At 50.1% G+C, this 25,713-nt stretch overlaps 12 protein-coding genes across 12 annotated transcripts; 4 read left to right on the forward strand and 8 right to left on the reverse strand.

The window, feature by feature from the left end:
* Positions 1–150: 150 nt before the first annotated feature.
* Positions 151–936, reverse strand: N7508_001119 (O-methyltransferase; the record flags this gene model as incomplete). The annotated part of the gene is made up of 2 exons (XM_058459185.1): positions 151–350; positions 453–936. The coding sequence occupies 2 exons, from the start codon at positions 934–936 to the stop codon at positions 151–153; spliced, it is 684 nt and encodes a 227-aa protein (XP_058322717.1).
* Positions 937–1,470: 534 nt separating this feature from the next.
* N7508_001120 (transcription factor domain-containing protein) lies at positions 1,471–3,826 on the reverse strand (the record flags this gene model as incomplete). Its single annotated transcript, XM_058459186.1, has 3 exons — positions 1,471–3,589; positions 3,640–3,694; positions 3,742–3,826. 3 exons carry the CDS (start codon positions 3,824–3,826, stop codon positions 1,471–1,473), a joined length of 2,259 nt encoding a protein of 752 aa, XP_058322718.1.
* Positions 3,827–4,450: 624 nt separating this feature from the next.
* N7508_001121 (uncharacterized protein) lies at positions 4,451–6,409 on the forward strand (the record flags this gene model as incomplete). The annotated part of the gene is made up of 7 exons (XM_058459187.1): positions 4,451–4,919; positions 4,978–5,055; positions 5,106–5,540; positions 5,593–6,051; positions 6,116–6,210; positions 6,266–6,343; positions 6,395–6,409. The coding sequence occupies 7 exons, from the start codon at positions 4,451–4,453 to the stop codon at positions 6,407–6,409; spliced, it is 1,629 nt and encodes a 542-aa protein (XP_058322719.1).
* Positions 6,410–6,751: 342 nt separating this feature from the next.
* On the reverse strand, positions 6,752–8,360 carry N7508_001122 (uncharacterized protein; the record flags this gene model as incomplete). The annotated part of the gene is made up of 2 exons (XM_058459188.1): positions 6,752–7,654; positions 7,710–8,360. 2 exons carry the CDS (start codon positions 8,358–8,360, stop codon positions 6,752–6,754), a joined length of 1,554 nt encoding a protein of 517 aa, XP_058322720.1.
* Positions 8,361–9,230: 870 nt separating this feature from the next.
* On the reverse strand, positions 9,231–9,761 carry N7508_001123 (uncharacterized protein; the record flags this gene model as incomplete). Its single annotated transcript, XM_058459189.1, has 3 exons — positions 9,231–9,344; positions 9,435–9,540; positions 9,604–9,761. The coding sequence occupies 3 exons, from the start codon at positions 9,759–9,761 to the stop codon at positions 9,231–9,233; spliced, it is 378 nt and encodes a 125-aa protein (XP_058322721.1).
* Positions 9,762–10,445: 684 nt separating this feature from the next.
* N7508_001124 (GTPase BMS1) lies at positions 10,446–14,158 on the reverse strand (the record flags this gene model as incomplete). Its single annotated transcript, XM_058459190.1, has 3 exons — positions 10,446–13,901; positions 13,956–14,026; positions 14,101–14,158. 3 exons carry the CDS (start codon positions 14,156–14,158, stop codon positions 10,446–10,448), a joined length of 3,585 nt encoding a protein of 1,194 aa, XP_058322722.1.
* A 524-nt stretch (positions 14,159–14,682) lies between these two features.
* On the forward strand, positions 14,683–15,657 carry N7508_001125 (urea carboxylase-associated family protein; the record flags this gene model as incomplete). The annotated part of the gene is made up of 2 exons (XM_058459191.1): positions 14,683–15,415; positions 15,461–15,657. The coding sequence occupies 2 exons, from the start codon at positions 14,683–14,685 to the stop codon at positions 15,655–15,657; spliced, it is 930 nt and encodes a 309-aa protein (XP_058322723.1).
* Positions 15,658–16,015: 358 nt separating this feature from the next.
* N7508_001126 (uncharacterized protein) lies at positions 16,016–16,404 on the forward strand (the record flags this gene model as incomplete). Its single annotated transcript, XM_058459192.1, has 4 exons — positions 16,016–16,030; positions 16,084–16,124; positions 16,177–16,245; positions 16,317–16,404. 4 exons carry the CDS (start codon positions 16,016–16,018, stop codon positions 16,402–16,404), a joined length of 213 nt encoding a protein of 70 aa, XP_058322724.1.
* A 444-nt stretch (positions 16,405–16,848) lies between these two features.
* Positions 16,849–18,266, forward strand: N7508_001127 (alpha-ketoacid dehydrogenase kinase family protein; the record flags this gene model as incomplete). Its single annotated transcript, XM_058459193.1, has 2 exons — positions 16,849–17,039; positions 17,096–18,266. The coding sequence occupies 2 exons, from the start codon at positions 16,849–16,851 to the stop codon at positions 18,264–18,266; spliced, it is 1,362 nt and encodes a 453-aa protein (XP_058322725.1).
* Positions 18,267–18,329: 63 nt separating this feature from the next.
* N7508_001128 (putative 2-methylcitrate dehydratase (PrpD)) lies at positions 18,330–19,912 on the reverse strand (the record flags this gene model as incomplete). The annotated part of the gene is made up of 2 exons (XM_058459194.1): positions 18,330–19,465; positions 19,585–19,912. 2 exons carry the CDS (start codon positions 19,910–19,912, stop codon positions 18,330–18,332), a joined length of 1,464 nt encoding a protein of 487 aa, XP_058322726.1.
* Positions 19,913–20,191: 279 nt separating this feature from the next.
* N7508_001129 (IQ calmodulin-binding motif protein) lies at positions 20,192–22,296 on the reverse strand (the record flags this gene model as incomplete). The annotated part of the gene is made up of 5 exons (XM_058459195.1): positions 20,192–20,859; positions 20,917–21,048; positions 21,102–21,618; positions 21,683–21,988; positions 22,042–22,296. The coding sequence occupies 5 exons, from the start codon at positions 22,294–22,296 to the stop codon at positions 20,192–20,194; spliced, it is 1,878 nt and encodes a 625-aa protein (XP_058322727.1).
* Positions 22,297–22,939: 643 nt separating this feature from the next.
* On the reverse strand, positions 22,940–24,950 carry N7508_001130 (T6SS phospholipase effector Tle1-like catalytic domain-containing protein; the record flags this gene model as incomplete). The annotated part of the gene is made up of 2 exons (XM_058459196.1): positions 22,940–24,153; positions 24,215–24,950. The coding sequence occupies 2 exons, from the start codon at positions 24,948–24,950 to the stop codon at positions 22,940–22,942; spliced, it is 1,950 nt and encodes a 649-aa protein (XP_058322728.1).
* Between the last annotated feature and the right edge of the window lie 763 nt (positions 24,951–25,713).

Consider the following 25,713-nt stretch of genomic DNA (forward strand, 5'->3'; position numbering starts at 1 on the left):
ACAGAGGGTCGAGAAGAGATTCAGAAAGAGATTCAAGAGCCGTCCCGCAGAGCCAAAAGAAGAGGAATAGAAGAAAACAACCAAGAGCAGCAGAACTGACTTCAGAAAGGGCCAAGAGGGTTGAAAAGATTAATATATTATACTCTATGTCTACTGATAAACAATCATATCCATACCGCCACTATACGGCAAAGTAACTCGACGGAACCCACTACCCTCAGCATCCACATATCCAAACAGCTCCTGATATCGATCAGCCGCCATAACGGTATTATCAGCAACAATCACCGATCCAGGACGAAAATGCGGCTGGCACAGCTTCAGCGCGGGCAGGGCGAGAGGTGTCCAGACTATAAGATATAATGTTAGTACCAATATCCGCCCACCAAGGTTAATATATAGCATGCAACCCAATATAAAGATGGCAGAGAACAAGAGAAGGAAAAACATACTATCAAGCAACAAGAAATCCACAACCCCAAGCTCAGAAATAAGAGTCTCCCTCAAATCCCCAACCCGAAGCTCAATGACCTCCTCAACCTCATGACCAGCAGCAGCCCAATGAGCCCGCGCAGAGGTAGCCTTAGACTCCTCCTTCTCGGTAGCAATAACCCTAGGCTTGCCCTTCTTCTGACTGCCAACACGCTTGGCATTCTCAGCAACAGCAAGCGCGAGGTAGATAGTGCTGACGCCGAAACTGGTACCGGCTTCAACAACGTTGGTGGCGTTGATGCTGCGCAGGATGTGGTAGACGAGTTCGCACTTGTCCTGGTCCAGCGCGATGAACTTGTCGCGCATGATGGTGTCGAATTCGGTTGTGCATTGTGCTGGGAGGGCTGGCCAGCTTAGGGTTGATTCTTGGGTTAGGGATTTATTGTGCAGGTTTTTGAGGAGAGCGTGGATGTGAGGGGTTGTATTCAGGGCGGTGGGTGCCATTTTGAATGATTGATAAGATCGTCAAAGTAGTTTAGGTCGATGAAGATAAGTAAGCTTGGAAGTAAGTATTTGGAAATGTTGGAGTTAGGGCTATTATATAGTGTCTCGTTTCCGCGGAGATCTCGGAAATCAATGTGCTCCCTACATCCGAGGCGCAAGCTATGGGGTCTGAGTCACCTGCAGCTCTACGCCCTGTAGGTGGGGAAGTATGATGTTGCCAGGCTCGAGAGAAGTCGGTACGGGGAAACGCCGAGTGGCCCCACAGGGTTGACTGTGATTGAGAGATCAGCGAAGCCCTAGGTGGACCAGCAAGTCTCCGGAGGAGAAGACTGTCTACGGCAGCCCTAATTTCATGTGTCTTACTCCGGGTGAAGTCAGAAGCGCTACAGATCTTGTTTAATATGCATGCAGTTCCACTAATAAATCGTGGCTTACATGCATTGTTTTTGCCCTCTTTTGACTTCTCGCTGGACCTCTTGTTAGCCCAATTTCCAGTCCTTTGATTATAGGTTGTAGATTGTGTATGTACTCCATCTACTGCTCCAGCAAATCCGCATAACTATTCAAAGATCTCCCAATCAAAGCAACCATCTCCCAAATATAATCTGCCGTAAATAGCCGTGCCCACAACCGGGTAACAGCCGCACTGAGCCGGGTATTTGTAGCAAGCAACCATTCCCGAGATACGCCATGCTGCACCTCCATCACCATCTCCAGCACGAAATCCCTCAGTCTGGTTTCTTGCTCTGTCAATGCTGGTTCTGGATGCGGAACTGTGACCGCTTCAAGCCACTTGGCCAGGAGGACAGCACATTCAAGGGAGCATAGTGCGTGTTGATTTGACCACAATGCGACCTGTGAGTGGGCCACGAAGCCGATGCCTAGCTTGACGGGTGTGCTGAGGGCATGGGCGCAGTGTAGTGCCGCACGTGTGAGACGGTCGCCACGGCGGACGGAGAGGTTTTCGCGGAGACTGGTTGCGATCTGTACAGGGTCCCAAGTCTGCAGTTGGCGAGTTGAGCCGCAGTCGGCGTTGAGGCGGATGTATGCTAGTCGGAGGAGCGCTGCTGAGGTGAAGGACAGAGGGCCGTGTGGGCTGAGTGGGTCAATTGAAGATTCTTGATTGCGTTCCCAGCATTGGCACCAGCGTTCCAAAGCTTGCTCAACAGAAACAAGTTCGGGGGTTGACGAGATGCAAGAAGGATTGAAGCGATTTCGTCGCGAGACGGGGAGACGGCCGGCTTTTGTCATGAGCCAGATGTCTTGCAGGATGGCGTGGATGAGCACGTAGCCCCCCAGCGAAGAAAATCGCTCCACGTCGCTGTTTTGTTCAATGCCAAAGAGGGCGGAGAGGGCATTCTGGAACTTCGGTTCGCCGGGACTCTTCATGCGCTCTTGGTGCCAGAGGTCTGCGTGAGGAGCTTGCCATTCTTGTTCAGTACAGGGCAGCTCGATTGTGACTTCTTCGGTAAGAAGCACGGGCGGAACATCAAAGACGATAGTGTGGATGTTAAAGAAACAAAACACAATTAGTCTCGTTCGTTTCACAGATTCCCGTCGGATCCAGCTGTGCCATGTTCCATCATGCTCAGGGAGCCGGTTAAGTCCTCCATTTCGAAGGAGCATCTCCATTAGACTGCGAATCGATAATGCCTCATGGTAAGGAGGGTTGTTAATGAACCATGCCGATACTGAGGTTAAATACAACAGCGCCTGTAATGTTTCCAGTGTATCGATGTCATCGGCCACATTGACCGGAGGCAATTTGCCACATTGGAAGACCCGTCGGACATGTTCCAATGTCACTGGTTTCGCGATCTGGTAGAGACGCATGCTAGTTTCTGGCTCGCGACAATACCGCGCACCCAATGCCGCCATTGAGAGAAATAGCGGCAAGGTCATCGACTCCACATCGAGGGTTGGGATATGCACGATTGGATAGTGATCGTGAAATCCGGTGAGATACCCAGTCAAGCACCGAGACAATGCATGTCGGGATGGAAGAGATGGATCCGGGACAACATTAGCAAAATTAGATAACAGACTCAAGAACTTCTCCCGACATTGCGCTGTAACCGGTACGAAACCGGTCGGCTGACGGGCCTTGGGGGTAGTTTGATACCCTTCCGGCTGAAGAGAAGGCAATTGAGCCCCATGACGAGGCAATACTGAGCTAGAAGGAGTGGACGGAGTAGTCGCCGTCAAGGGCGCTCTATCTGAAGACTGATCATAATCCGGAACAGGAGAAAATTGCAGCGGGGGAAACAAGGGGAGAGGTTGGTAAGCTGGCGAGAACGGATGACTGGGCAGGGGTACACTATCCAAAAAGGACGTAAAGTCATTTCCTTCATAGTGCCCAGGCGCAAAGCCACCAAGATAACCAAAGTCCGGACCTGTAATTGGGGTAGGGCCTGCAGTTGGAGGGTCGCTGGCCAACTGTGCACCCATGAGGGGGGTGCGGTGTACAGCTGGTGACAGGCCAGAGAACTGATCATTCGATCCTATTGAACGGCGCGATTGCGCATGGTCGGTGACAACAGACGCCAAGGTATCCAACCCGTCTAGGATAGGATGCGCGGGGGAAGGCGTTGCTTGACCCCGACTTGGAGTGCCCTCCGCGTGGGAAAGACGCTCATGGCGGGCCAACAAGTCTCTCAAAACATTGTCAATAAGTGTACCTACAGGATTGTGGATGTATCATACTTGCGTGTAAAGGCCTTGGGGCACTGGACACAGGTAAATGGCTTCTCTTTGGTGTCTGTGGGGTATCAGATGCCGGTCTCCCATTCGAGCACAGAGACTTACGTGAGCGATCATGACGTTGGAGATGCTCGAGACGAGCAAATGCCCGTGGACATCGCTGACATTGGTAGGGTTTGCTCCTCAACATTGGAGAATGTGGCCCGGAGTATCTTGGACAATATGTGTTCGGGGAATAGATGTTGTACTCCGGAATATCCTTGCCGCTATGCTGTACATTTTGCCATACTTAGGCCTCTACACAGTCAGCGTTATTACTTGCCTTGCCTGGAATATCGAAGGCCTATTGGTAAATTCTAATCTAGAAAGCTCCTTGCATATAATTATTAATCGCTTTGCTGCCCGAGGTCTTCTGCAATCGGCAGATAGATCGGGATTCTCCAATTCTCCAATTCGGGGCGGGATGACTCAGCATTTGCCTCCGGAAGTATAGCCGGTCTTCAAGACGTCGATCGCTCAGAAGGCCGAAGGGGATTCTATGTTGCAGGACATTTCTATTTGTGCAGAGATCTATGTGAATCAGATCTAATCCCATTGTAGTCCTTGCACAATTGGATATGGCGAGCAACAAACAAAATTGGGACCGCACATGTTTGATATCAGATTGGGGATCCCAGACCATTTCGGTTTTTAACCCCCAATTTCCCCGATTTCTTTTCAAGGCCCACGTCCTCCAGGTTTAGTCTCCTATAAAATGGTCAGCGTCCCCCAATCCCACATGTCAACCCAAATAGACAGCCTCAAATTCGCTCCGATGGTCTCAGAGACATCTGGTTCCCTGAAAGAACCGACAGCCATGGAGAAACGCAAGGGAACCCCCGAGTCCCTCACTGACTCGCAAGATATCGAATTCCGTTATCTAGAACTCGAAACGCCTTTGCCTACGCCATTTATCACTTTGCCTCCTGGTCCAAATCAGTCGCCGGCACCTGACGCGCCTAGTCTGGAGAAATACATTTCGCCCTTCTTATGGCCGAGATGGCGCAAGTCTATGATGACCTACATTGCTTGTGCGGTTACTGCGCTCGCTGGTTATGCTGCTGGTGAGGTTAGTCCTGCTTCGGAGGAATTGACTGTGGAGTGGGGGATTAGTACTGTGGTGTATAACCTCAGTATCACTATCTTCTGTGTTGGATTTGCACTTGCGCCTATGCTGCTTGCCCCATTTAGTGAGCTAAATGGTCGGCGGCCGATTTTCATTGCAAGTGGTATTGTCTTTGTTGGTATGTCTTGAAACACGATTCAACTTGATATTTCTGTATACTGACAAAGATATGATAGCCTCTCTATGTGGCTGCGGAGGAACAAACTCTTTTGCTGGATTGTGCATTGCTCGTTTCTTCCAAGGTGTGGGTGGCTGTAAGTATACACTTGACCATGCTCAACCCTCAAATACTAAGATACTACAGCGACCTTCTCAACAATGGTCGGCGGCGTCATCAGCGACATCTACCACGCCCACGATCGCAACACAGCAATGGCTCTCTTCTCAGCATCAGCCCTTTTTGGAACTGGACTCGCGCCACTACTCTCCAGTGTGATTGTCAGCCACACCACCTGGCGCTGGGTCTACTTCTCGCACGCAATTGTAGCAGCAGCCTTCGTCGTGATCATCTACTTCTTCTTCAAAGAAACCCGCGGCAGCGTCCTTCTAAGCCGAAAGGCAAAGACACTGAACAAGTACTACGAAAAACTCGAAGAAGCAGGCCACTACGGCGTCATCCTCTCAGATTATGAATCCTCCGACGAGAAATGCATCCGCCGAATCCGATGGAAGGTCAAGAGCGACGAGCAACGCGCTTCGATCCTAAGCATGGTCCAGATCTCACTCTATCGACCATTCCGTATGTCAATCTCAATCTTCACCCTCATTAAAACCGACTAACGAAATACCAGATATGCTCGTAACAGAACCAGTCGTCTTCTTCTTCTCTCTCTGGGTTTCCTTCAGCTGGGCAGTCCTGTACCTCCAATTCAGCTCAGTTCCTCTAATTTTCCGCACGAACCACAACTTCACAACCGAGCAAACAGGCGCAGTTTTCACATCGATGTGCGTCGGCGTAATCATCATCACAGTTATCAGTATCTACCAAGAGCGCGTGGCAAAGTCATTCGGTCTCCACTCCACCGCGGCAGAAGGTCGACTGTACTTCGTCTGCGTCGAGTCTATTTTACTGCCTATTGGACTTTTCTGGTTTGGGTGGACTTCTTTCCCGTCTGTGCCGTGGATTGTGCCTGCTATGGCTGTTGGATGTGCTACTATGGGCATTTTCTCGATTTATTTGGCTACTTTTAATTATCTTGCTGATACCTATCATCGGTATGCCAGTTCTGCGATTGCGGCGCAGTCTTGTTGTAAGTTTGTGTTTTGGAATGGAGTTGGTTGTTTGCTTGACTGATTGACTGACTCTTGTTGCAGGCCGGAACTTGCTTGGTGGTGTTTTCCCTTTGGTTACCAATGCCATGTTTAACAATCTTGGATATCCTGAGGCATCTAGTCTGCTGGGAGCACTTGTAAGTCGTCCCTTAAGTGATATTTGGAGGGCATTCCACTGACTTAGTTGGATAGGGTGCTGTTCTCACTCTAGTACCATGGGTGCTGGCCTTCTATGGACCTCAAATTCGAGCCAAGAGTAAGCTCGCAAGCGTATGTCTACTCCCCTCCACTTATGTCTACTCGAAACTAACACGATGAAAGGAACTCGCTCATTGAATTATCAACGCATGGAGTGTCGATACCACAGCACAATAGTATAGATTTACATTAATATATAGAGTACCCTATGGGGTACACCACATAAAAGCATATAGATCCAATTGAATGCATATTATGATTGACACCAGGCCAAAAAACTGCCTAGTCTAAATGTCCAACCCAGCCAATCCGGCAAACCAGTCATATCCAGAAGACGGCCACTCGTGATTCCAGCATGACAGCGTGACAGCATGACAATGCACTATGCAAAAAGCCCAAAAACGAATGCAACCTGGTTCCAAGTGACCATTCCATGCAACCGCCAAACAAAGAAGCCATTTAACAATTAATGCAAATCAATTACCTCTGACGTCTTTGATGTCCTCGGAAAGGATGTGCGCCACTAATAGCTGGACGGTAAGATGCGTACCGCCCCTCATCTTCGCTGTCACTGTCCATTTGATCCAAGAGACGATCGATGTCATCGCCGGCATGGGATTCCAGTGCCTGTTTCGTTTCGTGTCTTTCGTATCCGCGTCCGCTGTGAGCGCTGGAGCTTTGCGAGTCTTGGCTTCCGTTGTAATTTGTGCCGTTTGTGTTGATTGATCCGTTTAGACTGCTTTGTGTGCTTTCCGGCTGTAGGGGCCGGGGACTGAAACGGTATCCTGAGTTCTCGGGACTGGACATGAACATGAGGGTTTCGATGGCGTCTTGTTCCATTGAAGTGTTTTCGGAATTTGTGCGAGGTCGGTAGAACCCGTTCGGGGTGGAGGTCGGTGCGCGTGTGGTTGAAGAGAGAGAGGGAGTTCCAGGGCCTAGGACTGGAAGGTTTAGTCCGTTCTCCTGGTGTGAGTGATGCCGTCGGTGACGGCTGACGGGGCTATGATTAGGTTTTGAGATTGCATTAGGATCTGGTCGACGGCGTCGGGTGTCGCCATTAGAGGAGATGATATCGACAGGGGGTGCTAGTAGTTTAGGAATGGATAGGAGGTGAGGAGATGAGAATGCTGATCGTGAGCGGCTATGACTCGGGAAACGACTGGAGTTTCCATTGGAAGAGTTGGAGCTTTGATGTGAAAGAGATGGCGGGTGCATCTCAGGTGCTGATGCTATGTCACTTGGTGCATTGCTCAATGGCGATGCGCTGTGATATGTGCGGAGTGTGGGGTGAGGCCCAGCTTCAAGTGATAGTCGGGCTTTCTCTTTCTCTTTCTCCACCTTTGCAGCCGCGTATGACAGACGCGTACGGATGTGAACCGATAGCTGGGTAATATGTATGAGCTTTAAGTATTTGGAGGGGATTGAGAGAATCAAGTACCTGCGCAATCCTACTTCCATAAGCCGACGAACCAGTACTTTTTGAACGTCGCCGCGCAGCTCCATTCGCTTCACTGTAGGTCACCGGGGTTTCTAATGAAACGGGCTTTATATCCCCAGTTGCTGTTCTTTTCTGCCCAGGAGCCAGCTCATCAAAGTTCGACTTTGTACGCGAATGCATCGGCGAAACTGAAGGTGACCCATTGCCCGCCTGTATTGTTGGCAATGAGGGCTGCCACTTTTCTGTAGAATTCCCACTCACTGGCTGGGCCGGCGCCATTGCACATTGTGAAGATGTTTGATCGATTTGTGGTACTGGTCCATGTTCATTCGAGGTATAGGAGTTGCCGAATTCTGGAAACCGGCTGGTATCATTGGAGGAAGGAAAGCTGGACAGAGAATCTGTGAAGGTACTAGCGGAGTAAAGGTCAGGTCTTCGACCATCCGAAGTATCACTACCGTGCTCAGATTCGATATAGGCTGGGGTCGAGTTACCGTCGCCGGGAGCAACAGCAACAACGCTCAAGCCATCTACACGTAGTGACAACGGCGCTCTCTGAGTCTCGACAGGCGCTGGTGTCGTGTGATTAACGGGGGTGTTCGCACTGTTCTCCACATGCACCTCGCGACTTGGAGCATCGCGACCGTCCATTCTCAAGAGTGGGAGGGATTGAATGGTGAATATGGGATAATGCACGCGACCTAGCTTAGTCGCGAGTTTACGCAGCCGCTCTCAACGCCTGTCTAGTCACCGCATCGGTACTGAGTATGTCGAGAGACTAGGATACACTGAGGCACAGTCGGGATCTCAACACGCGCGGGTGGTGACGCTGGAACTAGGAGCATCTGCCCGATCGAGTGGCGATCAACTAGCACGCGCAAGGTTGCAGCACGAGGCAGGTCTCCACTCCGGGTGAAGAGCCAGGGAGGGATTGGAGGTGACAATGGCTTTGAGAGAGAAATTAAAGAAGCGCCACAGTCTGCTAGCGAACTGGGTTGAGGGACGGCGGCTTTCCATCTGCGGCGACGCGTGCGAGGCGCGGTCACGTGGTGGCTTGTCGATGCGACTAGACTCATTTCAGTATTTTGGTGACGATAGTATACAGGAAAACAGGACTAAAAAGTATATTGGAGAATTAGTAGTCATTTGCGATTGGTATAGGTGTGAAGGGTTTAGGCTATGGATATACTCGCGCTTGTCTATGCTTTTAGTGTATCCACATTCACTGCATCTACAAATACACTGCAACTACAACTACAAGGTCTATAAGAGAGTTTGAACAGAAACGACATAAAAGAGCCATGAAAATGGATTCTGAAGCAATGACTCAACTCCAATGACGACAGAAGTCATGTAAGATGCACTTAAACTCCAAAAAATCACAAACAAATGCACCAAATAAGAGTCACCGAAAGGGAAACACAACATAAAAAATATAGAAAAAGAAAGACAAAGAAAAGAGAAGTATAACGCCACCGTCTATACAGACTAAGCCCTCACCGCACCATCCACCAAGTATCCCTAAATACACCCCATGACGGCAGCAGTCTTCTTGAGGTACTCAGGAATAAGATCCGCAGTAATGCGATCCACCTCCAAAACCTCCACGATGTGGTGATTAGCCACATAAGCCGACTGTGGCTTAGCTTAAAACAGAGACGGAGTAAGCAAGGAGAATCTCCCAGGAACATGACGACAGCTATGGATATGACTCTTCCCAATGACCTTGGAGCCCCTCAGAGACGTCCACGGCATCTTGTCTCCCAGAAACTCCAGATTCTCCTTACATTTGTGTAATTTGGGCGTGAGCTTTTTCTTGTATTTTGCAAATCTATGGATTGGTAAGTTTCTTGTCCTTTTGCGAGAAAGCAGATGATGGAATGGGGATACTTACACCACTGCTAGAAAGACAATAACAAGAGCAACCAGCGCCCAGCCGAAAAGATACCGGCCGAGGAGTTCTTCTCTTTTGGGGTTGTCGTAGTTGTCCGGACGAGAGCGGGCGGAAAGAGACATGTTCATGTTCATGAGGACGATGTTGGTGGGAGCCATGTTGATGAGATAGTTGATTGACTGACTGATCGATTGATTGATTGATTGATTGATTGATTGATTGATTGATATTTATATATGTGTGCCAGTGAAGAAAATTTATGAGAACGAGCAAAGTGTTGATTAAAAATGATAAAAGTGATGAAGCTTGATGAGAAACAAGATGTAAGTTGGCGGCAGATGCGTAGGAAGGAGTGAAGGGAAAGCAGGGCTATGGTAGCGAGCTGGGATAATATAGACCAGCATGAGTCAAAAGAAAGTCTGGTATTAGGAAAGATGAAGCAAACATGATGTTGTATAGATGTTCGATGTTGTCCGATTTAGGGCTAGTCGGTTTTTATTTCCATGGGAGAAGCATCTTGGGCTTGATCATAGGTGCTAACCTTGTTACTGACCCCGTGGGGAAACGGGGTACAGCTCGGTTGTAGGTTTACTCTTTACTCCCACTTTGGAGTCCACTGTGAGAGCCGTGTTTACTATGTGACTCAGATATTTTTCGGGAAACGAGGGGCAGAGCAGGACCGGGGAAGAAGGAAGAAGATAGAGGCAGATACAGTAGAAAGGACTTGTAAATAGTGTAATATAAATCATCAAATATATGTAGATACATAAGTAATTTTGGGTCCAAACGCCATGTATGCAAAGAAAGACCCATTTAGAACAATGATATTCAAAGCGAACAAATCACTTGCGCTTCTTGAAACGTCCACTACCACCCTCTTCATCGGGCTTACGCTTCTTGCCCTCCTTACGCCAGTAATCATTGCGCTCTCTCTTCTCACGCTCGGCCTTCTTCTCCAGGCCATCAGCCACCTTAGCACGGTAGACCTTGCGGCGCTCTTCCTGCTTGGCAGAACGCTTGGCTTGCTTCTCGTTACGCATGGTGGTGAGCTTTTGCATGAGATCGCGGGCCTTCTTCTCTTCGCCTCCGAGGACGACGGCACGCTTCTGCATGTATGTCTGCTCCTTGCGGGGCTTCATCTTGGTGATCTGAGATTTGAAGGGGAGTTCGGCGGCCAGCTGCTTGGGAACGCGGAGAGGGTTGAAGTGACGGGCTTGGCGCTCGACGGGGCGGTAGGTAGAATCCTTGAGTTGGGGTGTGGGGATACCCTGGGCATGACGGACTTCACCGGTCAAACGCATACCCTGCCAGGCGTTGTCGCCCTTCTGGCCCTCAACCTGGTCGAGCAGGTTGGTCACGGGGTTGTAGAAGCGGTGAGGCTTGATGGGGTACCAGGCACGCAAGAAAGCAATATCACTCATCAAAATCTTGTCCTCGAAAGTAGCACGGAAGCAACCATCAGGCTTGGCAAGGGCACGCTTGATCTGACCACGAATACCAGAGACTGTCTTGATGGATGCACCTTCGAACTTGGCAATTTCAAGAGAGGAGTTGAACATGTCCTTGATGAAGGCGGTGTTCTTGAAAATCTTGTACGGGTGACCAGTGAGCTTGAGCTTTTTGACAATTTCAGTGTGCTCATCAACACTCTCAACAACACCGGTCGCAGCAATACGGAAACCGGGGTTCTTGTTGGAGAACGAGTTCACACAGCAGAAACCAGTGTTGGGCGCAACAAGGGGACCATAGAACGTAGCGAAACAATGCATATGCTCAGGAGTATACTTGAGCATACGGTTTCTTGTCCGACTGTCGGTGGTACAGTAGATAGGCATGGTCTGGAATCGTCGCCAACCAAGCGAGAAAATCAACGGGTCGTTGCTCTTGAGAATCTTCTTGTGCCAACGGTGTCTCTTGATACGAATACGCACGTAGCCGAAGCGATCCTCAGTGGGAGAAAGACCACCAACGATGACAGGGAAGCGAGGATTGAACTTAGAGACAAACTCGTAGGGGACGTTCTCAAGGACGATGCGGGCGTATGTACCAGCTTTGTAACCTTCAGCACGAGCACGCGAGGCAGGATCAAGGTTCTCGAATTCAGCGCGGTTGATGTCGGTCTGCTTTTGCATCTTTGCCTTCTGCAGGTCATACCAGTCGTCTTCGCCGAACTCGCCTTCCAAGCCATCACGCGTGCCGTCCTTGGCGTTTCCAAATCCTTCCCTATCTTCCTCTTCGAAGCGAAGCTTGAGCTCTTCCTTCTTCTTGGCATTTCGCTCACGCTCAGCCTCGAGATCCTCTGGCTTCTTGGGCTCATCATCACCCTCCTCTTCATCGTCGTCTTCATCTTCCTCTTCGTCATCCTTGATGCCATTGAAGACCTCACCGGATTCCAAGTCCTCGTAGTCGCCATCACCCTCATCCTCATCATCCTCGTCGAGATCATCGTCCATGTCTTCATCATCATCTGAGCCACCACCACCAAGCTTGCCAGTGACGAAGCGAGATCTGATAGATTCAAGCAACTCTTCGTCACGCCACTTGCGCTCCAGCTCATCGTAGTCGTACTCGGGGACGGCACGGAAGTCAGCTTGGTCCTTCTTCTCATTGTGTGTCTTCTTGAAAAATTCATCGCCCTCGTCGTCGGCGGTTCCATCTTCCTCTTCCTCGTCGTCAGAGTCCTCGCCGCGCCATGTCTTTACCACCTCGAGAGGGGAAATGGAAGTGTCGTACATCATTCGTGACAAGTCGGTGACTCGGAATGGAGGGCGTTTTCCGTGGAGAGCCTTGGCGTTGGCAAGCATGTTGTCCTTCCAGCGCACATTGCCTTCTTCATCCTCTTCGTCGTCTTCGTCTTCGTTTTCGTCCTCGTCCTCCTCATCTTCATCTTCATCCCCGCTCTCAAGTTCCTGGTCTTCGACGGAAGAGATGGAGCCAAGATCGGAGTCACTATCAGCGAAAGCCAAATCTTCGTCCTCGCCATCCTTTCCTGCCTTTCCATTTTGCTTGGCCTTGAAACGAGCCTCAAAGTCATCCGGTGCGGACATGTCGAGTTCGCCCTCGTCATCGTCTTCGCTTTCGTCCCCGTCGAACTCTGGGCTTTCCTCCTCGCTGTCGGAAGCATCGTCTCCGTCGAGTTCTTGATCGTTGTTTTCGATTTCGGCAATACGAGCGCGGCGTTGGCCCTTGCGGCCAGTCTCGTCATCATCCGCTTGAGCGATAGCCTCGCCACCACGGAATAGACGAACACCCTGATCACCCTCCCCAAGCATCTTGCGCTCACCCTGGAGATTAACGACAAGCTGCTCACCAAGACCACGGCGTTCCTCATCGTCCGAGTCTTCATCCGAATCGCGATCGAAAGTGTTGGTCTTGACATCGATGTACACAGCATCCTTGTCGACCAAGACACCACCAACGTCGGACATCGGAGCGAAAAGCAGCTTCGACTTCTCGCCAAGCTTGCGGGCTTTTGATTTTCCTGTCACCTTGGCGATCTGCTGGTCCATGAAGGGAGTGGGACATGGATCAGGCAAGCCCTCGATACCAGAGACAGTCAAATCGCCGACACCAGGAACATGGACTCGGGCACCGTGGGCTGGGAAGTTTGTACCACGGAGGTAACCGTATAGGGCAACTGTGCGGTCACACTTGGGGTTCTCCTCAATCTGGGTAGGTGGAGTGATATCCAAGAAGCGATCGGCGAGGGAGTATGGGTGGGAGTTGCGCCAGACGAGCGGACGAGGGTTCTTCATAACCGACAGGAATCGGGACAAGTTGTGCACCTCACGATCGGGATAACGGCCGTTGATAACACCAGACAAGTAGAACAGCTTGGCGCCGGAGTAGAGCTCGCTCCAGAAACGGTGCTTGAGGCGCTTCTTGGCGTCCTTTAAAGTGCTCTGCTTCTTGAATTGATCAAGGTGAGTGAGGATACCGAAGACGTTACCGGGCATACCGGCCGTCGACAAAGCGTTCAAGAACTCCATAGTCTCCATCTCGAATCCAAAGTTTCCATCGATCATGAGCAACACAATATCCGCAATCTTCGAGACATCGATGGCAGCCGCAAGAGAGTCGGACGGGCATTCGAGGAAGGTAAGACGCTTGCGCTTGGTTGTGACAACGGTCAGCGGACCTTGCGGCGAGCTCAGGGTTTGCTTGGTGTAGCGGCGGATCAGAGATTTGAGCAGAGTGGTCTTGCCAACTCCCGGGGGTCCAACGATTGCGACAACGGTAGGAGGAGCCTCCTCGGGCATGCGATCCACGAGGGGGACATGAAGCCTCTTTTCCTTGACCTAGAAGAAAAGTCCGGTTAGCTTCATTGACGGAGAAAAATTTCATGTACGTACATCGTGCGATCTTGCAGCCTGCTTGTTGAGCTTGCCGGGCCTGGATGTGACAAAGGCCTTGGGATTGGCGCCTATACAAGAGAAAATCAATTAGCATAGGCTCGAGTTGAAAGTTCGCAGCTTTCAGATCGGATCGCTCTCGTACCTTCATACTTCTTCTTCTCCTTCGCAGGCCGATGCGACCTGTTCGACTGTTGCTCCATACTGGCAGTAGTGAGGTGAAATACCTCACAGATCCTCTGATATCAGAGAAAATTGAAGGCAAGAGCAGTCGACGTAAAGTTAGCCAGTGAACCGCTTGGCCCAAAATTATTTTGTCGGAGCGGAAATACTTGGATCCCGGCGCGGTGAAAAGTGTCCCAATGCGGTTTAGCTTGCAATATTTGCCTGAGGCAAAAAGCTATCCCAGGAGAGACTAGTGTTTCCCCGGGCCGGTGATAAGGCGAGATAAGAGATAAGCACATCTCCAATTTCTCCTCATCGGGCCGACGAACGCCTTTTCTCCACAAGCGTTGGCTTTAGCTATTCTCCTGACTAAACGGCACTCCAACCGGAGCATCCCTATCTGTGGCTGTAGTTTCCTGTCCTGGCTAGTCCTCTTTGGTGGGGATTTAGCACATCGCAACCCCCGCTTCTGTAAATATATGCATAGCATTTCGCCTCATATTGCGCGACTCGTGTCAAAATTCTCGTACAACAACCTGCCTCTACACCCCTGTAGTGCATAATGTCTCACAGACCACCCCCAGCTTACACAGCACCACCCGATTCGGGCGTGCATGCGACGTCGCAGCTCTACCGCTCGATCTCCGAAACCGCTTCTACAGCTTCTGCGCGTATTCTCGAGGAGTCATTCACAATCAGACCCTGCTCTGGTCAAGCGTGGGTCGTCCCCGCCGGCTCAGTCTGTCGCCTGACCACACCCAAGGGACCCCAGGTAGGCGACTTGAACATCTGGAACGCAAACAACCCCCGAGAGCGAATGTGGGCAGCGCGTACCCGCCAAATCCACGCCTCCCACGTCTCAGTGGGTGATCGGCTGTGGTCGAACCTGCCATATCTGCGGCCCCTCGTGACGATCACTGGTGACTCGCTGGGCGGCGGACAGCTGCATGATGTGCTTGGGCCAGATGGAAAGAGAAAGCCAGAGGTCGTGTTCGGGACTACGCAGTTTGGAGGACGCGTGCATGACTTGATGGGTACTCGCTGTGATCCCTACGTCAACTTGCTTATGGGTGGGGAGACCTTTGATTTCCACTGTCACTCGAACTTGACTCGTTCTGTGACTCCCTATGGGTTGACTGAGTTGGATGTTCATGATGTCTTGAATGTGTTTCAGGTGACTGGGTTGGATGAGGATGGGAAGTACTTTATGGAGACATCCCCTGCAAGGGCGGGCGAATACTTTGAGTTCTTTGCAGAGATGGATGTTCTCTGTGCGCTTTCTGCTTGTCCTGGTGGTATGTAACTGTTCCTACGATGTTTGCACTGCTAATTTGTCTCAGGTGATCTTTCCAACTGGGGGTGGGATGATAAGGAGGGTGATATGGGTGCCACTTGTCGCCCACTGGGTGTGGAGGTGTATCAATTGGCTGATGATAAGGTGCTTGAAGGTTGGAAGGCTCCCGAATGCCCCAAATACCAGGGTATGCATGGTATGAAAATGCCCACTCGTGATGAAGATGGATATATTGGAGTATGAAATATCGAAATAGAAATGCAAGTATGTTTTGCAGCGCACGTGACTGCCCTGCGTCATTGGGAGATGTCATTGCCGTTACATCAATGTACATACATCACTTGGCCCCCCTTGCAGGAGATCAATGCGAGTTCCTGCTTCAGCCACCGATGCCACAGCCATGTCAGACTGGCAGACAATTGGGTAAGACTGGGTGTAGGGTGTAGTGTGTAGGGTGGTGTAAGATGTAAGATGTCAGAAAAGAAGGAGCCTGTGTAGAGTAGTCCAGTTCCCCAAAAGGTCCCCCGCCCGTCTATAAGACTTCACCTTTCCCCTCCCCACTTCTCTATCTTTCACACTCCTCATACACATTTCACTAAATATGCCTGTCTTCAACGTGAGTATATTCGAAACTCCAGATAAGCTCTATACTGATCATGATACTTGTAGATCACCCTCAAGGCCGATGCTCCCCCCGAGGAGCTCCAAAAGTATGTCGCAATACCCCTCACTGACACTACTCTACTAACCTACTCTTTGAAGGGCCAAGGATACCGCCCAGGAGAAGGGCGGCGTCATCCAACACGAATACAGCCTGATCAAGGGATTCACGTGAGTAGTGCTGCTCTGTCATCTGCGACTCAACCGCACATTGTTTCCTGCCATGCTAACCGGAGCTACAGTGTCTCCTTCCCCGATGACCATGTTGATACCCTCGAGTCGAATGAGCATATCCATGTCGAGCAGGATGGCGCTGTCAACACCAACTAGTCCTCAACTTGAATGCGACAAGCTTCTCGGGTTCAAGAGCTTGTACTGCACCGGAGATGACCTGCCCTACGACCAATGGACTGAACGAAAATGCGAGAGCTTAATACCCAGGGTGCTTTTTATTCTTTTTTTTCCCTCTTCCTTCAGCGAGATGATATGATACCAATACACGACCTGCTCCGCGATGCCAGGTACTTATGATTAGCCAGCTTTTCAATGCGAGGTACAGGCACCCATGGATATGGAGCCGATTTCATGAATATGAGCTAGTAATTGTAATCACTGTAACAAATAATAAAACACAACGTGCAAGTTATCGCTCATATTGCAAGCTTCAAACACCACCAAATTATGCCGATCTCAACCAATGTCCACCGACGATACCCGCAGATCTACCGTCACCGCCTCACTTATCTCCCACTCTCCCCTCAACCACACATCACAATGGCAACACCAAAAGCCATGTTGTCTAGACCTCGTAGTCGGGCTTTACCAGTTGCGCGACTGCTCGTGCGCCAATCGTCGACATCACAAGGTCAGGATTGGGCCGGTCGTCCATTTGACGTCGCCAAAGACAACGTTGCGCAACTGGCTGCCAGTCCTCGCCGGGCTTTGACACTGGCAGACTTACTCAAGTAAGTTGCGTACATTCAAATCGAGAGATCTGAGTACTAATTCCATACCAATTCAGACACGGGCGTCCACCACTGTCTAAAGACGCACTTTTAGCCTCGGCCAACTTCACCCTCTCACTCCTGCCCGCCCGCCTGGCATCTCGGATCCAAGCACTGCGAAACCTCCCTTACATTGTCGTTTCAAACCCCCACGTCTCCAAAATCTATCATAATTACCTACACTCCCTGTCGACCCTTCTACCATACCAGCAACGCCGAATCACAACCCTGGAAGAGGAAAACCAGTTTGGAGATGTTCTTGCAGACCTCGTACAGACACACACAAACACAATCCCAGTCCTCGCACGTGGTTTCCTAGAGTGCAGGAAGTACGTCAGCTCAGCTGATGTCACGCGCTTTCTGGACACGCATTTGCGCGCTCGTATTGGCACGCGCTTGATCGCCGAGCAGCATCTGGCTCTTCATTATGCTTCTCAGCCTCTCAGCGATACGCCCTCTGGGACGGCAGATGGAGCAACGCAGCAAAACAAGATCCCGTCCAACTATATCGGGGTAATTGATACGGCGTTGCAGCCAGCAAGTATCATCCGAGCATGTGAAGACTTTGTCGGAGAGATCTGCGAGTTGAAATATGGTGTGCGGCCGTCCTTGAAGATTGGAGGCCAGCCCGAGGCTGCATTTGCTCATATCCCCGTGCATATAGAGTACATCATTACGGAATTATTGAAGAACGCTTTCCGGGCAACCATTGAGAATGGTAATGAGCGTGAACCCATCGAAGTGACGATCGCTGCTGCGCCAGATGTCCCTGGAAATGAGCGCCCAGTCCAAGGTGATACCGATATTGGCTTTGAGCTTGATGCAGAGAGTGAAAGAGGGAGCCCACTTGAGCCCGTTGGGAACTGGACCCCATCGTCTCAGAGCATCACGATTCGCATTCGTGATCGCGGTGGCGGTATCCCACCAGAAGTTCTGCCTCATATCTGGTCGTATAGCTTTACGACATTCTCGGATATGGATTTCCAATCCTCGGAGAATGGTATGGATGCCTTGAATACTATTTCTGCGAGCAGTGGGCACCTCAGCAGTATTGCGGGTCTTGGTTATGGATTACCTTTGAGCCGAGCTTACGCTGAATACTTCGGTGGCAGTATCGCCGTGCAGAGTCTTTGGGGATGGGGCACTGATGTCTATTTGACATTACAGGGAGTTGGCAGAATCGATTAAGAGATGATCATCGGTATAGTCGGTTTCGACGGTCCCCTATTCCTGGCTTCATGTCTGTCTGATCTACAACTTCGCCTTTCCCGTTGGAACAAACAGATCCACAAAAACTGAGACTGGCAGATCTGGCTTTCGAACTGCCCCCAATATGCGACCAATTTCTGCTGCTGAGAATATCTGACCCATGCTGTGGAAAAACTTTTTCTGTATCGCTGCCGGTGTTTGAGGATTCCGTGCATGTCCCACGGGGTATTCAATCAGAATTTCAGGCATGGTGGAGCCATCTGCAAGATGGACTGTCATTCCTGCGCCGATGCTCTTTTTATTCAGATCGAAGTAGTCCCGTGTGAGCTTGGAGTCAGGGTTAACCACGATTCTATCTCGCAAGGAATTCAACTCTTCACTGGTTGCCCAGGGGCCCTTGTCTAGGTAGTCTCCGGCCTCTGGTGGACCTTCTTTCAAAAAAGCCAAGGCGACAACGTACTGAATGCAATGGTCACGGTCGGCAGCATTGTGCAGCGTACCCTTCTTATTCACAATCAAATACGCAGCAGCGGTCGTTCTGAGATCAATCCGGTTGATTAGCCCAAGAGGATCAGACAGCCCCTTTTGTCGAAACAGCCGAGCGTGCAAGATGGCAGCCTCCACAGCCGAGATCGCGTGCCCCTCTACAGGCATAATCTTGAACAGCACGTTCTGCACCGTCCAAGACCCAAATGGCCGCGGGAACTTGAAACCCACCTCACCAAACGTCCGCTCCCAAAATCCCCATGGCTTCGCACTCAACGCCCCAGGTGACCCAGGCTGGCCCTGTCCAACAATCAAAGACAACTGCACAGCTCTCCTCGCCGCCTCACCGGCCGCCCATCCTTTCCTCGGGATAGTATTAGCACCAGATCGGTACACCCGATTCGGATGGCCATCCATCCAAACATGCGAAATAGTCGCCATCGCTTGTTCCTGACTTAATCCAAGCAACCAAGAGACAACAGCAGCGGATGCCAGTTTAACGAGTACAACATGGTCAATTCCATAGGCATTGAAAGCGTTCTGCATCTGATAACAGCCTTGTATCTCATAAGCCTTAACAAGTGCAATCAAAAGCGTCTGCATGGTCAATGGTGGACCTTTATGAACCCTCTGCCCAGAAGCAGATGACCGAGCCAGCCAATCCATAACTGGGAGTATAGCGCCGAGATTATCTGCAATTCATGATATTAGCCCTGCATCATAGCTACACATCCCAAATCCAACCACTTACTCCCCCACCCCTCCCATCTCAGTCCTCAACCAAAATATTAATGAAAGTAAATAACCATACCAGAAGGATGTCCCCATTCAACGCCTCCCACAGCGTCATTAAAATCCAGATATCGAATCAAAACGCCCAACCCGAAAGCCCCAGCAACAGGATCAACCACGAGCTTCGTCCCAGGTACGGGAAACCCATCCGGAACAACCGTATCAACAACTGGACTGATAAGACGAAGCGCTTCGGGACTTGTTGTCGCTGTTGAGATTGCACAGGCCATTGCGTCTAGGAGGGCTGTTCGTGCGGAAGTCCAAATCTTTTCCTCGGTTTCGTCGAGCGTGTGGTTGTAGACGTAGTCTACTAGTTCGGTTATGGATTTGTCGTAGGGAGTTGACATTTTGAAGATTGGATTGGTTTGCTATGGAGATAGAAGGGATGTAAATTGGAGGGCTTCGGTGCATTTTTGGAATGAGCCAGCCGGTTGTACATGAATGTCTCTCGGTGGATGAATTCATGTGTTACTCGAGACTTAGGAGTCTAGATCTCTTTGCTTGTATTAGACAACTTGATCCAATCACCTGGGGACAGCGAAAGTGATGCAGATGAGCAATATGACTTGAAGATCCCACAAACATAAAGAAAACGAAATGGCCTCATGGTTCATAGCTAAACTAAATCAAAATCCACCAACACCCCTAACACGCTGTACTGCCCCAACAACCCCCATGGCCCAACTAAACCGTCCAGGATCAGTGCCAATAGAGCCAGGCGGAATCTCCCCAGTTTCAGGATGATGCCAGCACCCATCCTTAGAACTAGCAGCACCATATCTAGCAGTATTCTGATTGGAACCAATCAGTTCAAGCCAAGCACCACAAATAACAGGCGAATCAATAAGAACATTGATCTCCTGACTGTGAAAGAAAGACTGCGTATCAAGGTTCCCATTTCCTTGAATAGCAACCCTTCCATCAACAATCATCAGCTTAATATGACAACTCCTCTTCTTGAAACTATTATGAATAGGCATCGTCTGATCTTTGCCGACATAATAGTGAACCCTCAATCTGCCCTTCTCCTCGTCAGACTCGAGGGCGCTGTACAATCTATTGGCGATCATCTCGTTGGTTCCGTTCTGGAAGGGGAGGAGTTCGCCTGCGTCGTTGTAGCCTAGGCAAAGATAGCAAGTGACGATGACACCGCGACGAACTGCGTTTAGAAGGGGTTCGAGGAGTGGTTCGGCGTTCATGTTTGGGGTTTGGATGAGGACTGTGCTTGTTGCGTGGTTTATTGCGGAGATCCAGGCTGAGTTTTGGGGGGTTTGGGTGTTGCTGTGGTTTGGCGCTTGGGTTTTGTTAGTAGATGTACAGCACTTAAATTGGGGGGGTTGGGATGACTTACATCCGAATGGTTCTCTATTTACGAGAGCCATTGCTACGGGTTCGTGGTGCGGAAGGACTTTGTATGGTGTGAAGATGGGATCTTGATCGGTATCTGGTGCATCGCCTGTTGTGTCGGGTTGGATTGTTGTATCTAGTTGAATGTCAGAGATGGTCATAGCTATCATAGGAGCATTGGAAACATACTGAGATGACGGCTAACAGCCTGCGTGGGCGTCTCTTCTCCTCGAGGTAAAACACTATCGTTCACTCTTGTGGCTTCATGCTCAAGGTCAAGATCATAATGTTCAGACTTGACAGTATGCTCAGGAAGATCTTGAGCTCCATTATCGACAGTAGCCTCGTGACTCGTCTTCTTTGCAAGGCATGGAATAGGAGCATCCGCAGCAGGAGAATGCAAAAGTGGAAGCGGAGGCTCCAAAGCCTTTCCCCACGAAAGCAAAGCAGCATCATAGAAACTATCCACAATGGGACCCTCGATATGAGCCAGCATCTCGAGATTGTCGTTGTCTTGGATATTACTGCTCTGCAGTAGGGCCATGCGCCGATCGATGACAGTAAACTTCGCATGGAATGTCCCAAAGATCGGCCGATGAAAGTTTATAACCTGGAGATCAACATTGGGGATCTCACTCGCTGGGGGAAGTTTCACTTTCCCGCCCGCGTACTGGTCCTCGTGGACACTGAGTCGGTTTTCCCATGCCTGCTCATATATCAGTACTGTTCTCGAAGCCTGTTGAGCATAGAGCCACTGTAAAGGGACATACCTGTCGCGGATCACCACGATCATAAACCATTTTCATGACGACCTTCCTCCCTTGCTCACCAGCCCGCTTAGAAAGTTCCCGAATAGCATTCGTCACTAAAGTCGACGCATTGGAGTAAATCCAGAAATTAGTGCCCAAGAAGACTTCATGCTCGGCGCGTGCAATGCAATTTGCCAGATGGCGGCAGAGATCGGGTAATGGGGCGACAATGGTTAATGGTATAAGGCCTGTACTTCCCATCAATTGAGGAGAGACTACCCCCGCCGTGGGGTTCTTTTCCAAGGAACACAAGGCATCATGATAAATCTGCAGGGCATTGAGTTAGTTAGTGAAATGGTGTAAGAATGTGCCTGAGATACCTGTAAGAAAAGATTGCTCGGCTGGGCTGACCCAAAATTTCCACATGCGCGGGCTTTTTGTAAGTCGTCCAGTGTCTCATTTTCGGATGCAGAGTCTGAACTCGAATCCGAACTGTGTTGGTGTACATGCGGTCGATGGTGACCTTCAAAGAGCTTGTGGAAGAGCTTTGTCGGACATTGCGACGGGTCGCGCGCTAACTCTGAGGTGACGGTTTCCGGCTGGTGGCACAGCTCGTAGACCTTACGTGGGACCATGTTGTTGTGGTATTGGCGTTTGAAGAAGAAGAAGAAGAAGAAGAAGAAGAAGAAGAAGAAGAAGAAGACAGAAATGGCCAAAAATGCAAAAATGCCAAAAGTGCAAAAAGTGCAAAAAGTGAAAGGAAGGGACTGGTACAAGGCCAGGTACGGAAGTGAGCAAACTCATTATAGATCGGGTTCGGTGCCATGGATGTATTCCCCTCAGATGACGTAGATCTGAGTCTCAATATATGGAGCAACTCCCCTGTGGACTAGGAATGGACTAGACTGGAGGCAGAGAATTGTGATGCCTAAATACAGTCCACTTCATAAGAGGAATTCAGCCCTGTGGGGTCATAGGGCTACATCTCGACGTCATCTTCCCGGCTACATGCGCTCCACAATGCTTGTTTTTCGAGAAACAGGATTGAGGGACGCCCATTTGTGAGTCTGTGGCCTATTTTTAGGCTTTCGTTAACTTGCTCGGTACTTTGCCATGCCATTTTAGGTGAGCTTTCCACGAATAGGGTATTGTGGACTGGACACATCTTACAGGCCCGAGGCCCAATATCAGAAGCAATTGAAATAAGCACTAAATTGTAAAAGATCCATATAAGGTACAAGCCATCAGTATATTTGGCAAATTAATCCATACACCCAATCACCCCCGTGTCACGCTTTCCTCAATCAAAATTTCCTCCGAGGTTGTTGAGAACCCTTTGCTTTGAAGGTTGGTAGACTGGAAATCCCACTGTTGCTGGTGACCATTATGCCCGTATCCTCCCTGAAAGACTGGCTTTTGAACTTCAACTTCCATACAAGACTTCTCCACCTTGACTCCGACAGCCTCATCCAATTCCTTGACATACTCGCGAGCTTTCTCGCCAGCAATAGCCAGCCTTTCATAAGAATCTAGTCCACCAAGGTGCCACTCACGCAGCGGCCTGCGCGCATTGCCAATCATGTACTCAAAGCAGGGCTTCTTGTTACCATCCGGGTCCACATAGGTCGATGCAGAGCGTTTATACTTCGCGCCACAAACAGGTTTGTAGTCCTCCTTCATGATATGTTTCCTGAATCCAACAACTGGATGGATAAACTCGCAGGTATCTCCAACTGGCTGCTTATTGTCGTCTAGAATATCGTAGGCTCCAGGCGTACGTGGCAGAGATCCGTTGAGGTAGTAAAAAGTTCCGAAACTGTCTTCCAGATTACCAGTCCCCCAGCCATATTTGCGGTATTTCGGCTGAGGCTTGTCGGCATTTGCGAAGGGGTGGAGAATAGCAGAGGCCACTGCTGACACATTGCGTCCAGTCCACGACCTCCAGGACTCGTTTTCCAGAAGGTTCACAGGGATGGCTTCGATTTCGGTCTTTCTATCCTCTCTCTCGGACTCTAGATATTCCTTGTTCAGGAATAGGAAGGGCTTGATCTGGTCCAGCATCCATGAGAAGGTGATGTTGGACATTTCCTCCATATCGCCCTCCTTCTTCAGAGTTGAGTTTGAGCCGCCACCGATGTGGATGTGATAGCCGGGGAACCACACTTGCCTCAGTGTACGAGGGTGATTTTGGTGGTTCAGGTCGTCCTGTAGTCGTAAAAATATGCGGTACTGCTCATTCACGTCTCTTGCCGCCTTGTTCAGTTTACGTGCAGCTTCGTTGATCGCCGCGTCAGTAGCATTGCCGCGCGACTTGAGGTCTATTGCCTTATCCAACTGCCTTTTCCATTCACTGGCTTTAGCCTCGATTTCTAGCTTCTGCGCTTCAATTTTGTTTACATCGGCATTGCCGAATTTCGGGAGATACCACAGAGTAGGTGAAAAGGCTTCGCGGTGTTCATCAAGCGCCAAAGCTTGGAAAGCGTGTTTGACATCTGGAAGCCAGAGTTAATACACTCGATAACTGACGACAAAAAAAGGGTATTCTATACTTACTTGTTGAAAGCGTAACATTCTGCCACCCAGCATTGTCTCCTCCGGGCAACCAGTTCGATGGCAACTTAAGACCAAGCACTGCAGGCATGCCTATGGCACCAACAGTATCATAAACACCAACAACCTCTACAATGCGAGAACCCTTTTGAGCCCAGTCACGATTAGGGCGCTCCGCAAAGATGAATTCCTTGCCCGTGGCGCCCTGGTGCTCATCGGCCTTGCCCTCAATCCACTCAAACCAGGCATCACTAGCAAAGAATGGCTCATTCTTCAAAGGTCGCCCCTTATATGCCTCCCAGAGATCAGGGAAACGATTCAGGTCCTTCTTGCTGCAAATACCAACATCAGAAATTAGTCCAGCAATGGTACGAGCAGTATAAGCGCCTCGCGAGAAACCAAAGCACATGATCTGATCGTCGGGGTGATAATTCATCACGCAAAAGTTGTATGCTTCGATGACATTGCCTTCGAGTCCTTGGCCGATGGCTCCTTCAATCTTCTGACCGACGGCGAGGGAGGTGGTACCGATTCCGGAGTCATACCAGACAATCTGCTGCCACGCCTTACCATTCTCATCCTGTCCAAAGCCATTCAAGGAGCGACAGAGTCGAGTGACGTTTGACGGGATGTTCTTCTTGCCCGAGACAGATGACTGCCATGTCCCATCACAGCAGAGGATGATACGCTTTGGGACGCGAGGGACCTTGACAATCTCATGCTCCCGACATAGCGACATGATTGCGAGCAACCAAAGATGGAAAACGAATTATAAAAAGACTGATGAGAATATCTCTGCCCTACCAACGGCGCGAACACCCTCTATTTAACAAAACCCCGTACGGCATCCCACCCCCGTAAGTTTAAACCAAGTAACACGACAAGGCTGAGCTGACAACGATACCTCGCTCTGAATGATCATATTCCCACGGCCCCCAAACGAAGCTATCACGTTCTAGTCCGCACCGTGCACGAACACCAAGGCCACATTCGGCAGTCTAAGCCCAAAACAGGTCATTCAGCTTCGCCCATTCGCACACTTGTCTTCAGCTGCTGAGGAGATAGTGGCGGTGCGTAGAACCGGCATGCCTGATTGTGCAGTAGGCCCAATGATGGTCCAATCACGGCCGGCTATTATCGTTTGTTTTCCTTAGGCGTCCGCGCCCCACGTTGACGGCCCTCGTGTTCATTCTGCAGAGATAAGCGAGAGCGAGGCTTTGGGGGCTCGGAAAGGCCGTTAGCTTGGGTTTTTGGGGACTTCTTAGATAAGAACTAGAGGAGGGCTTATGGCTGTGACTGGAGTAAGAGATGGGTTTTGTTGCTTTGGCATCTTTTGGTATCGCCAGAGTCGACAGGCGAAATCCGGGGGAGCTAGCCTGATTTGGATGCGTAACCCAGGGTTGCTCACATGGTCGACCACTTTTTGGGTAACTATGCAACTCTATTTTGACTATCCTATAGATCTTTAGTTATTTGCAAGCAAGTAATAATAACATATGAAA

Source organism: Penicillium antarcticum, assembly GCF_028974205.1.
Source record: "Penicillium antarcticum strain IBT 31339 chromosome Unknown utg000002l_segment0_segment0, whole genome shotgun sequence".
NCBI classification, from domain to species: domain Eukaryota; kingdom Fungi; phylum Ascomycota; class Eurotiomycetes; order Eurotiales; family Aspergillaceae; genus Penicillium; species Penicillium antarcticum.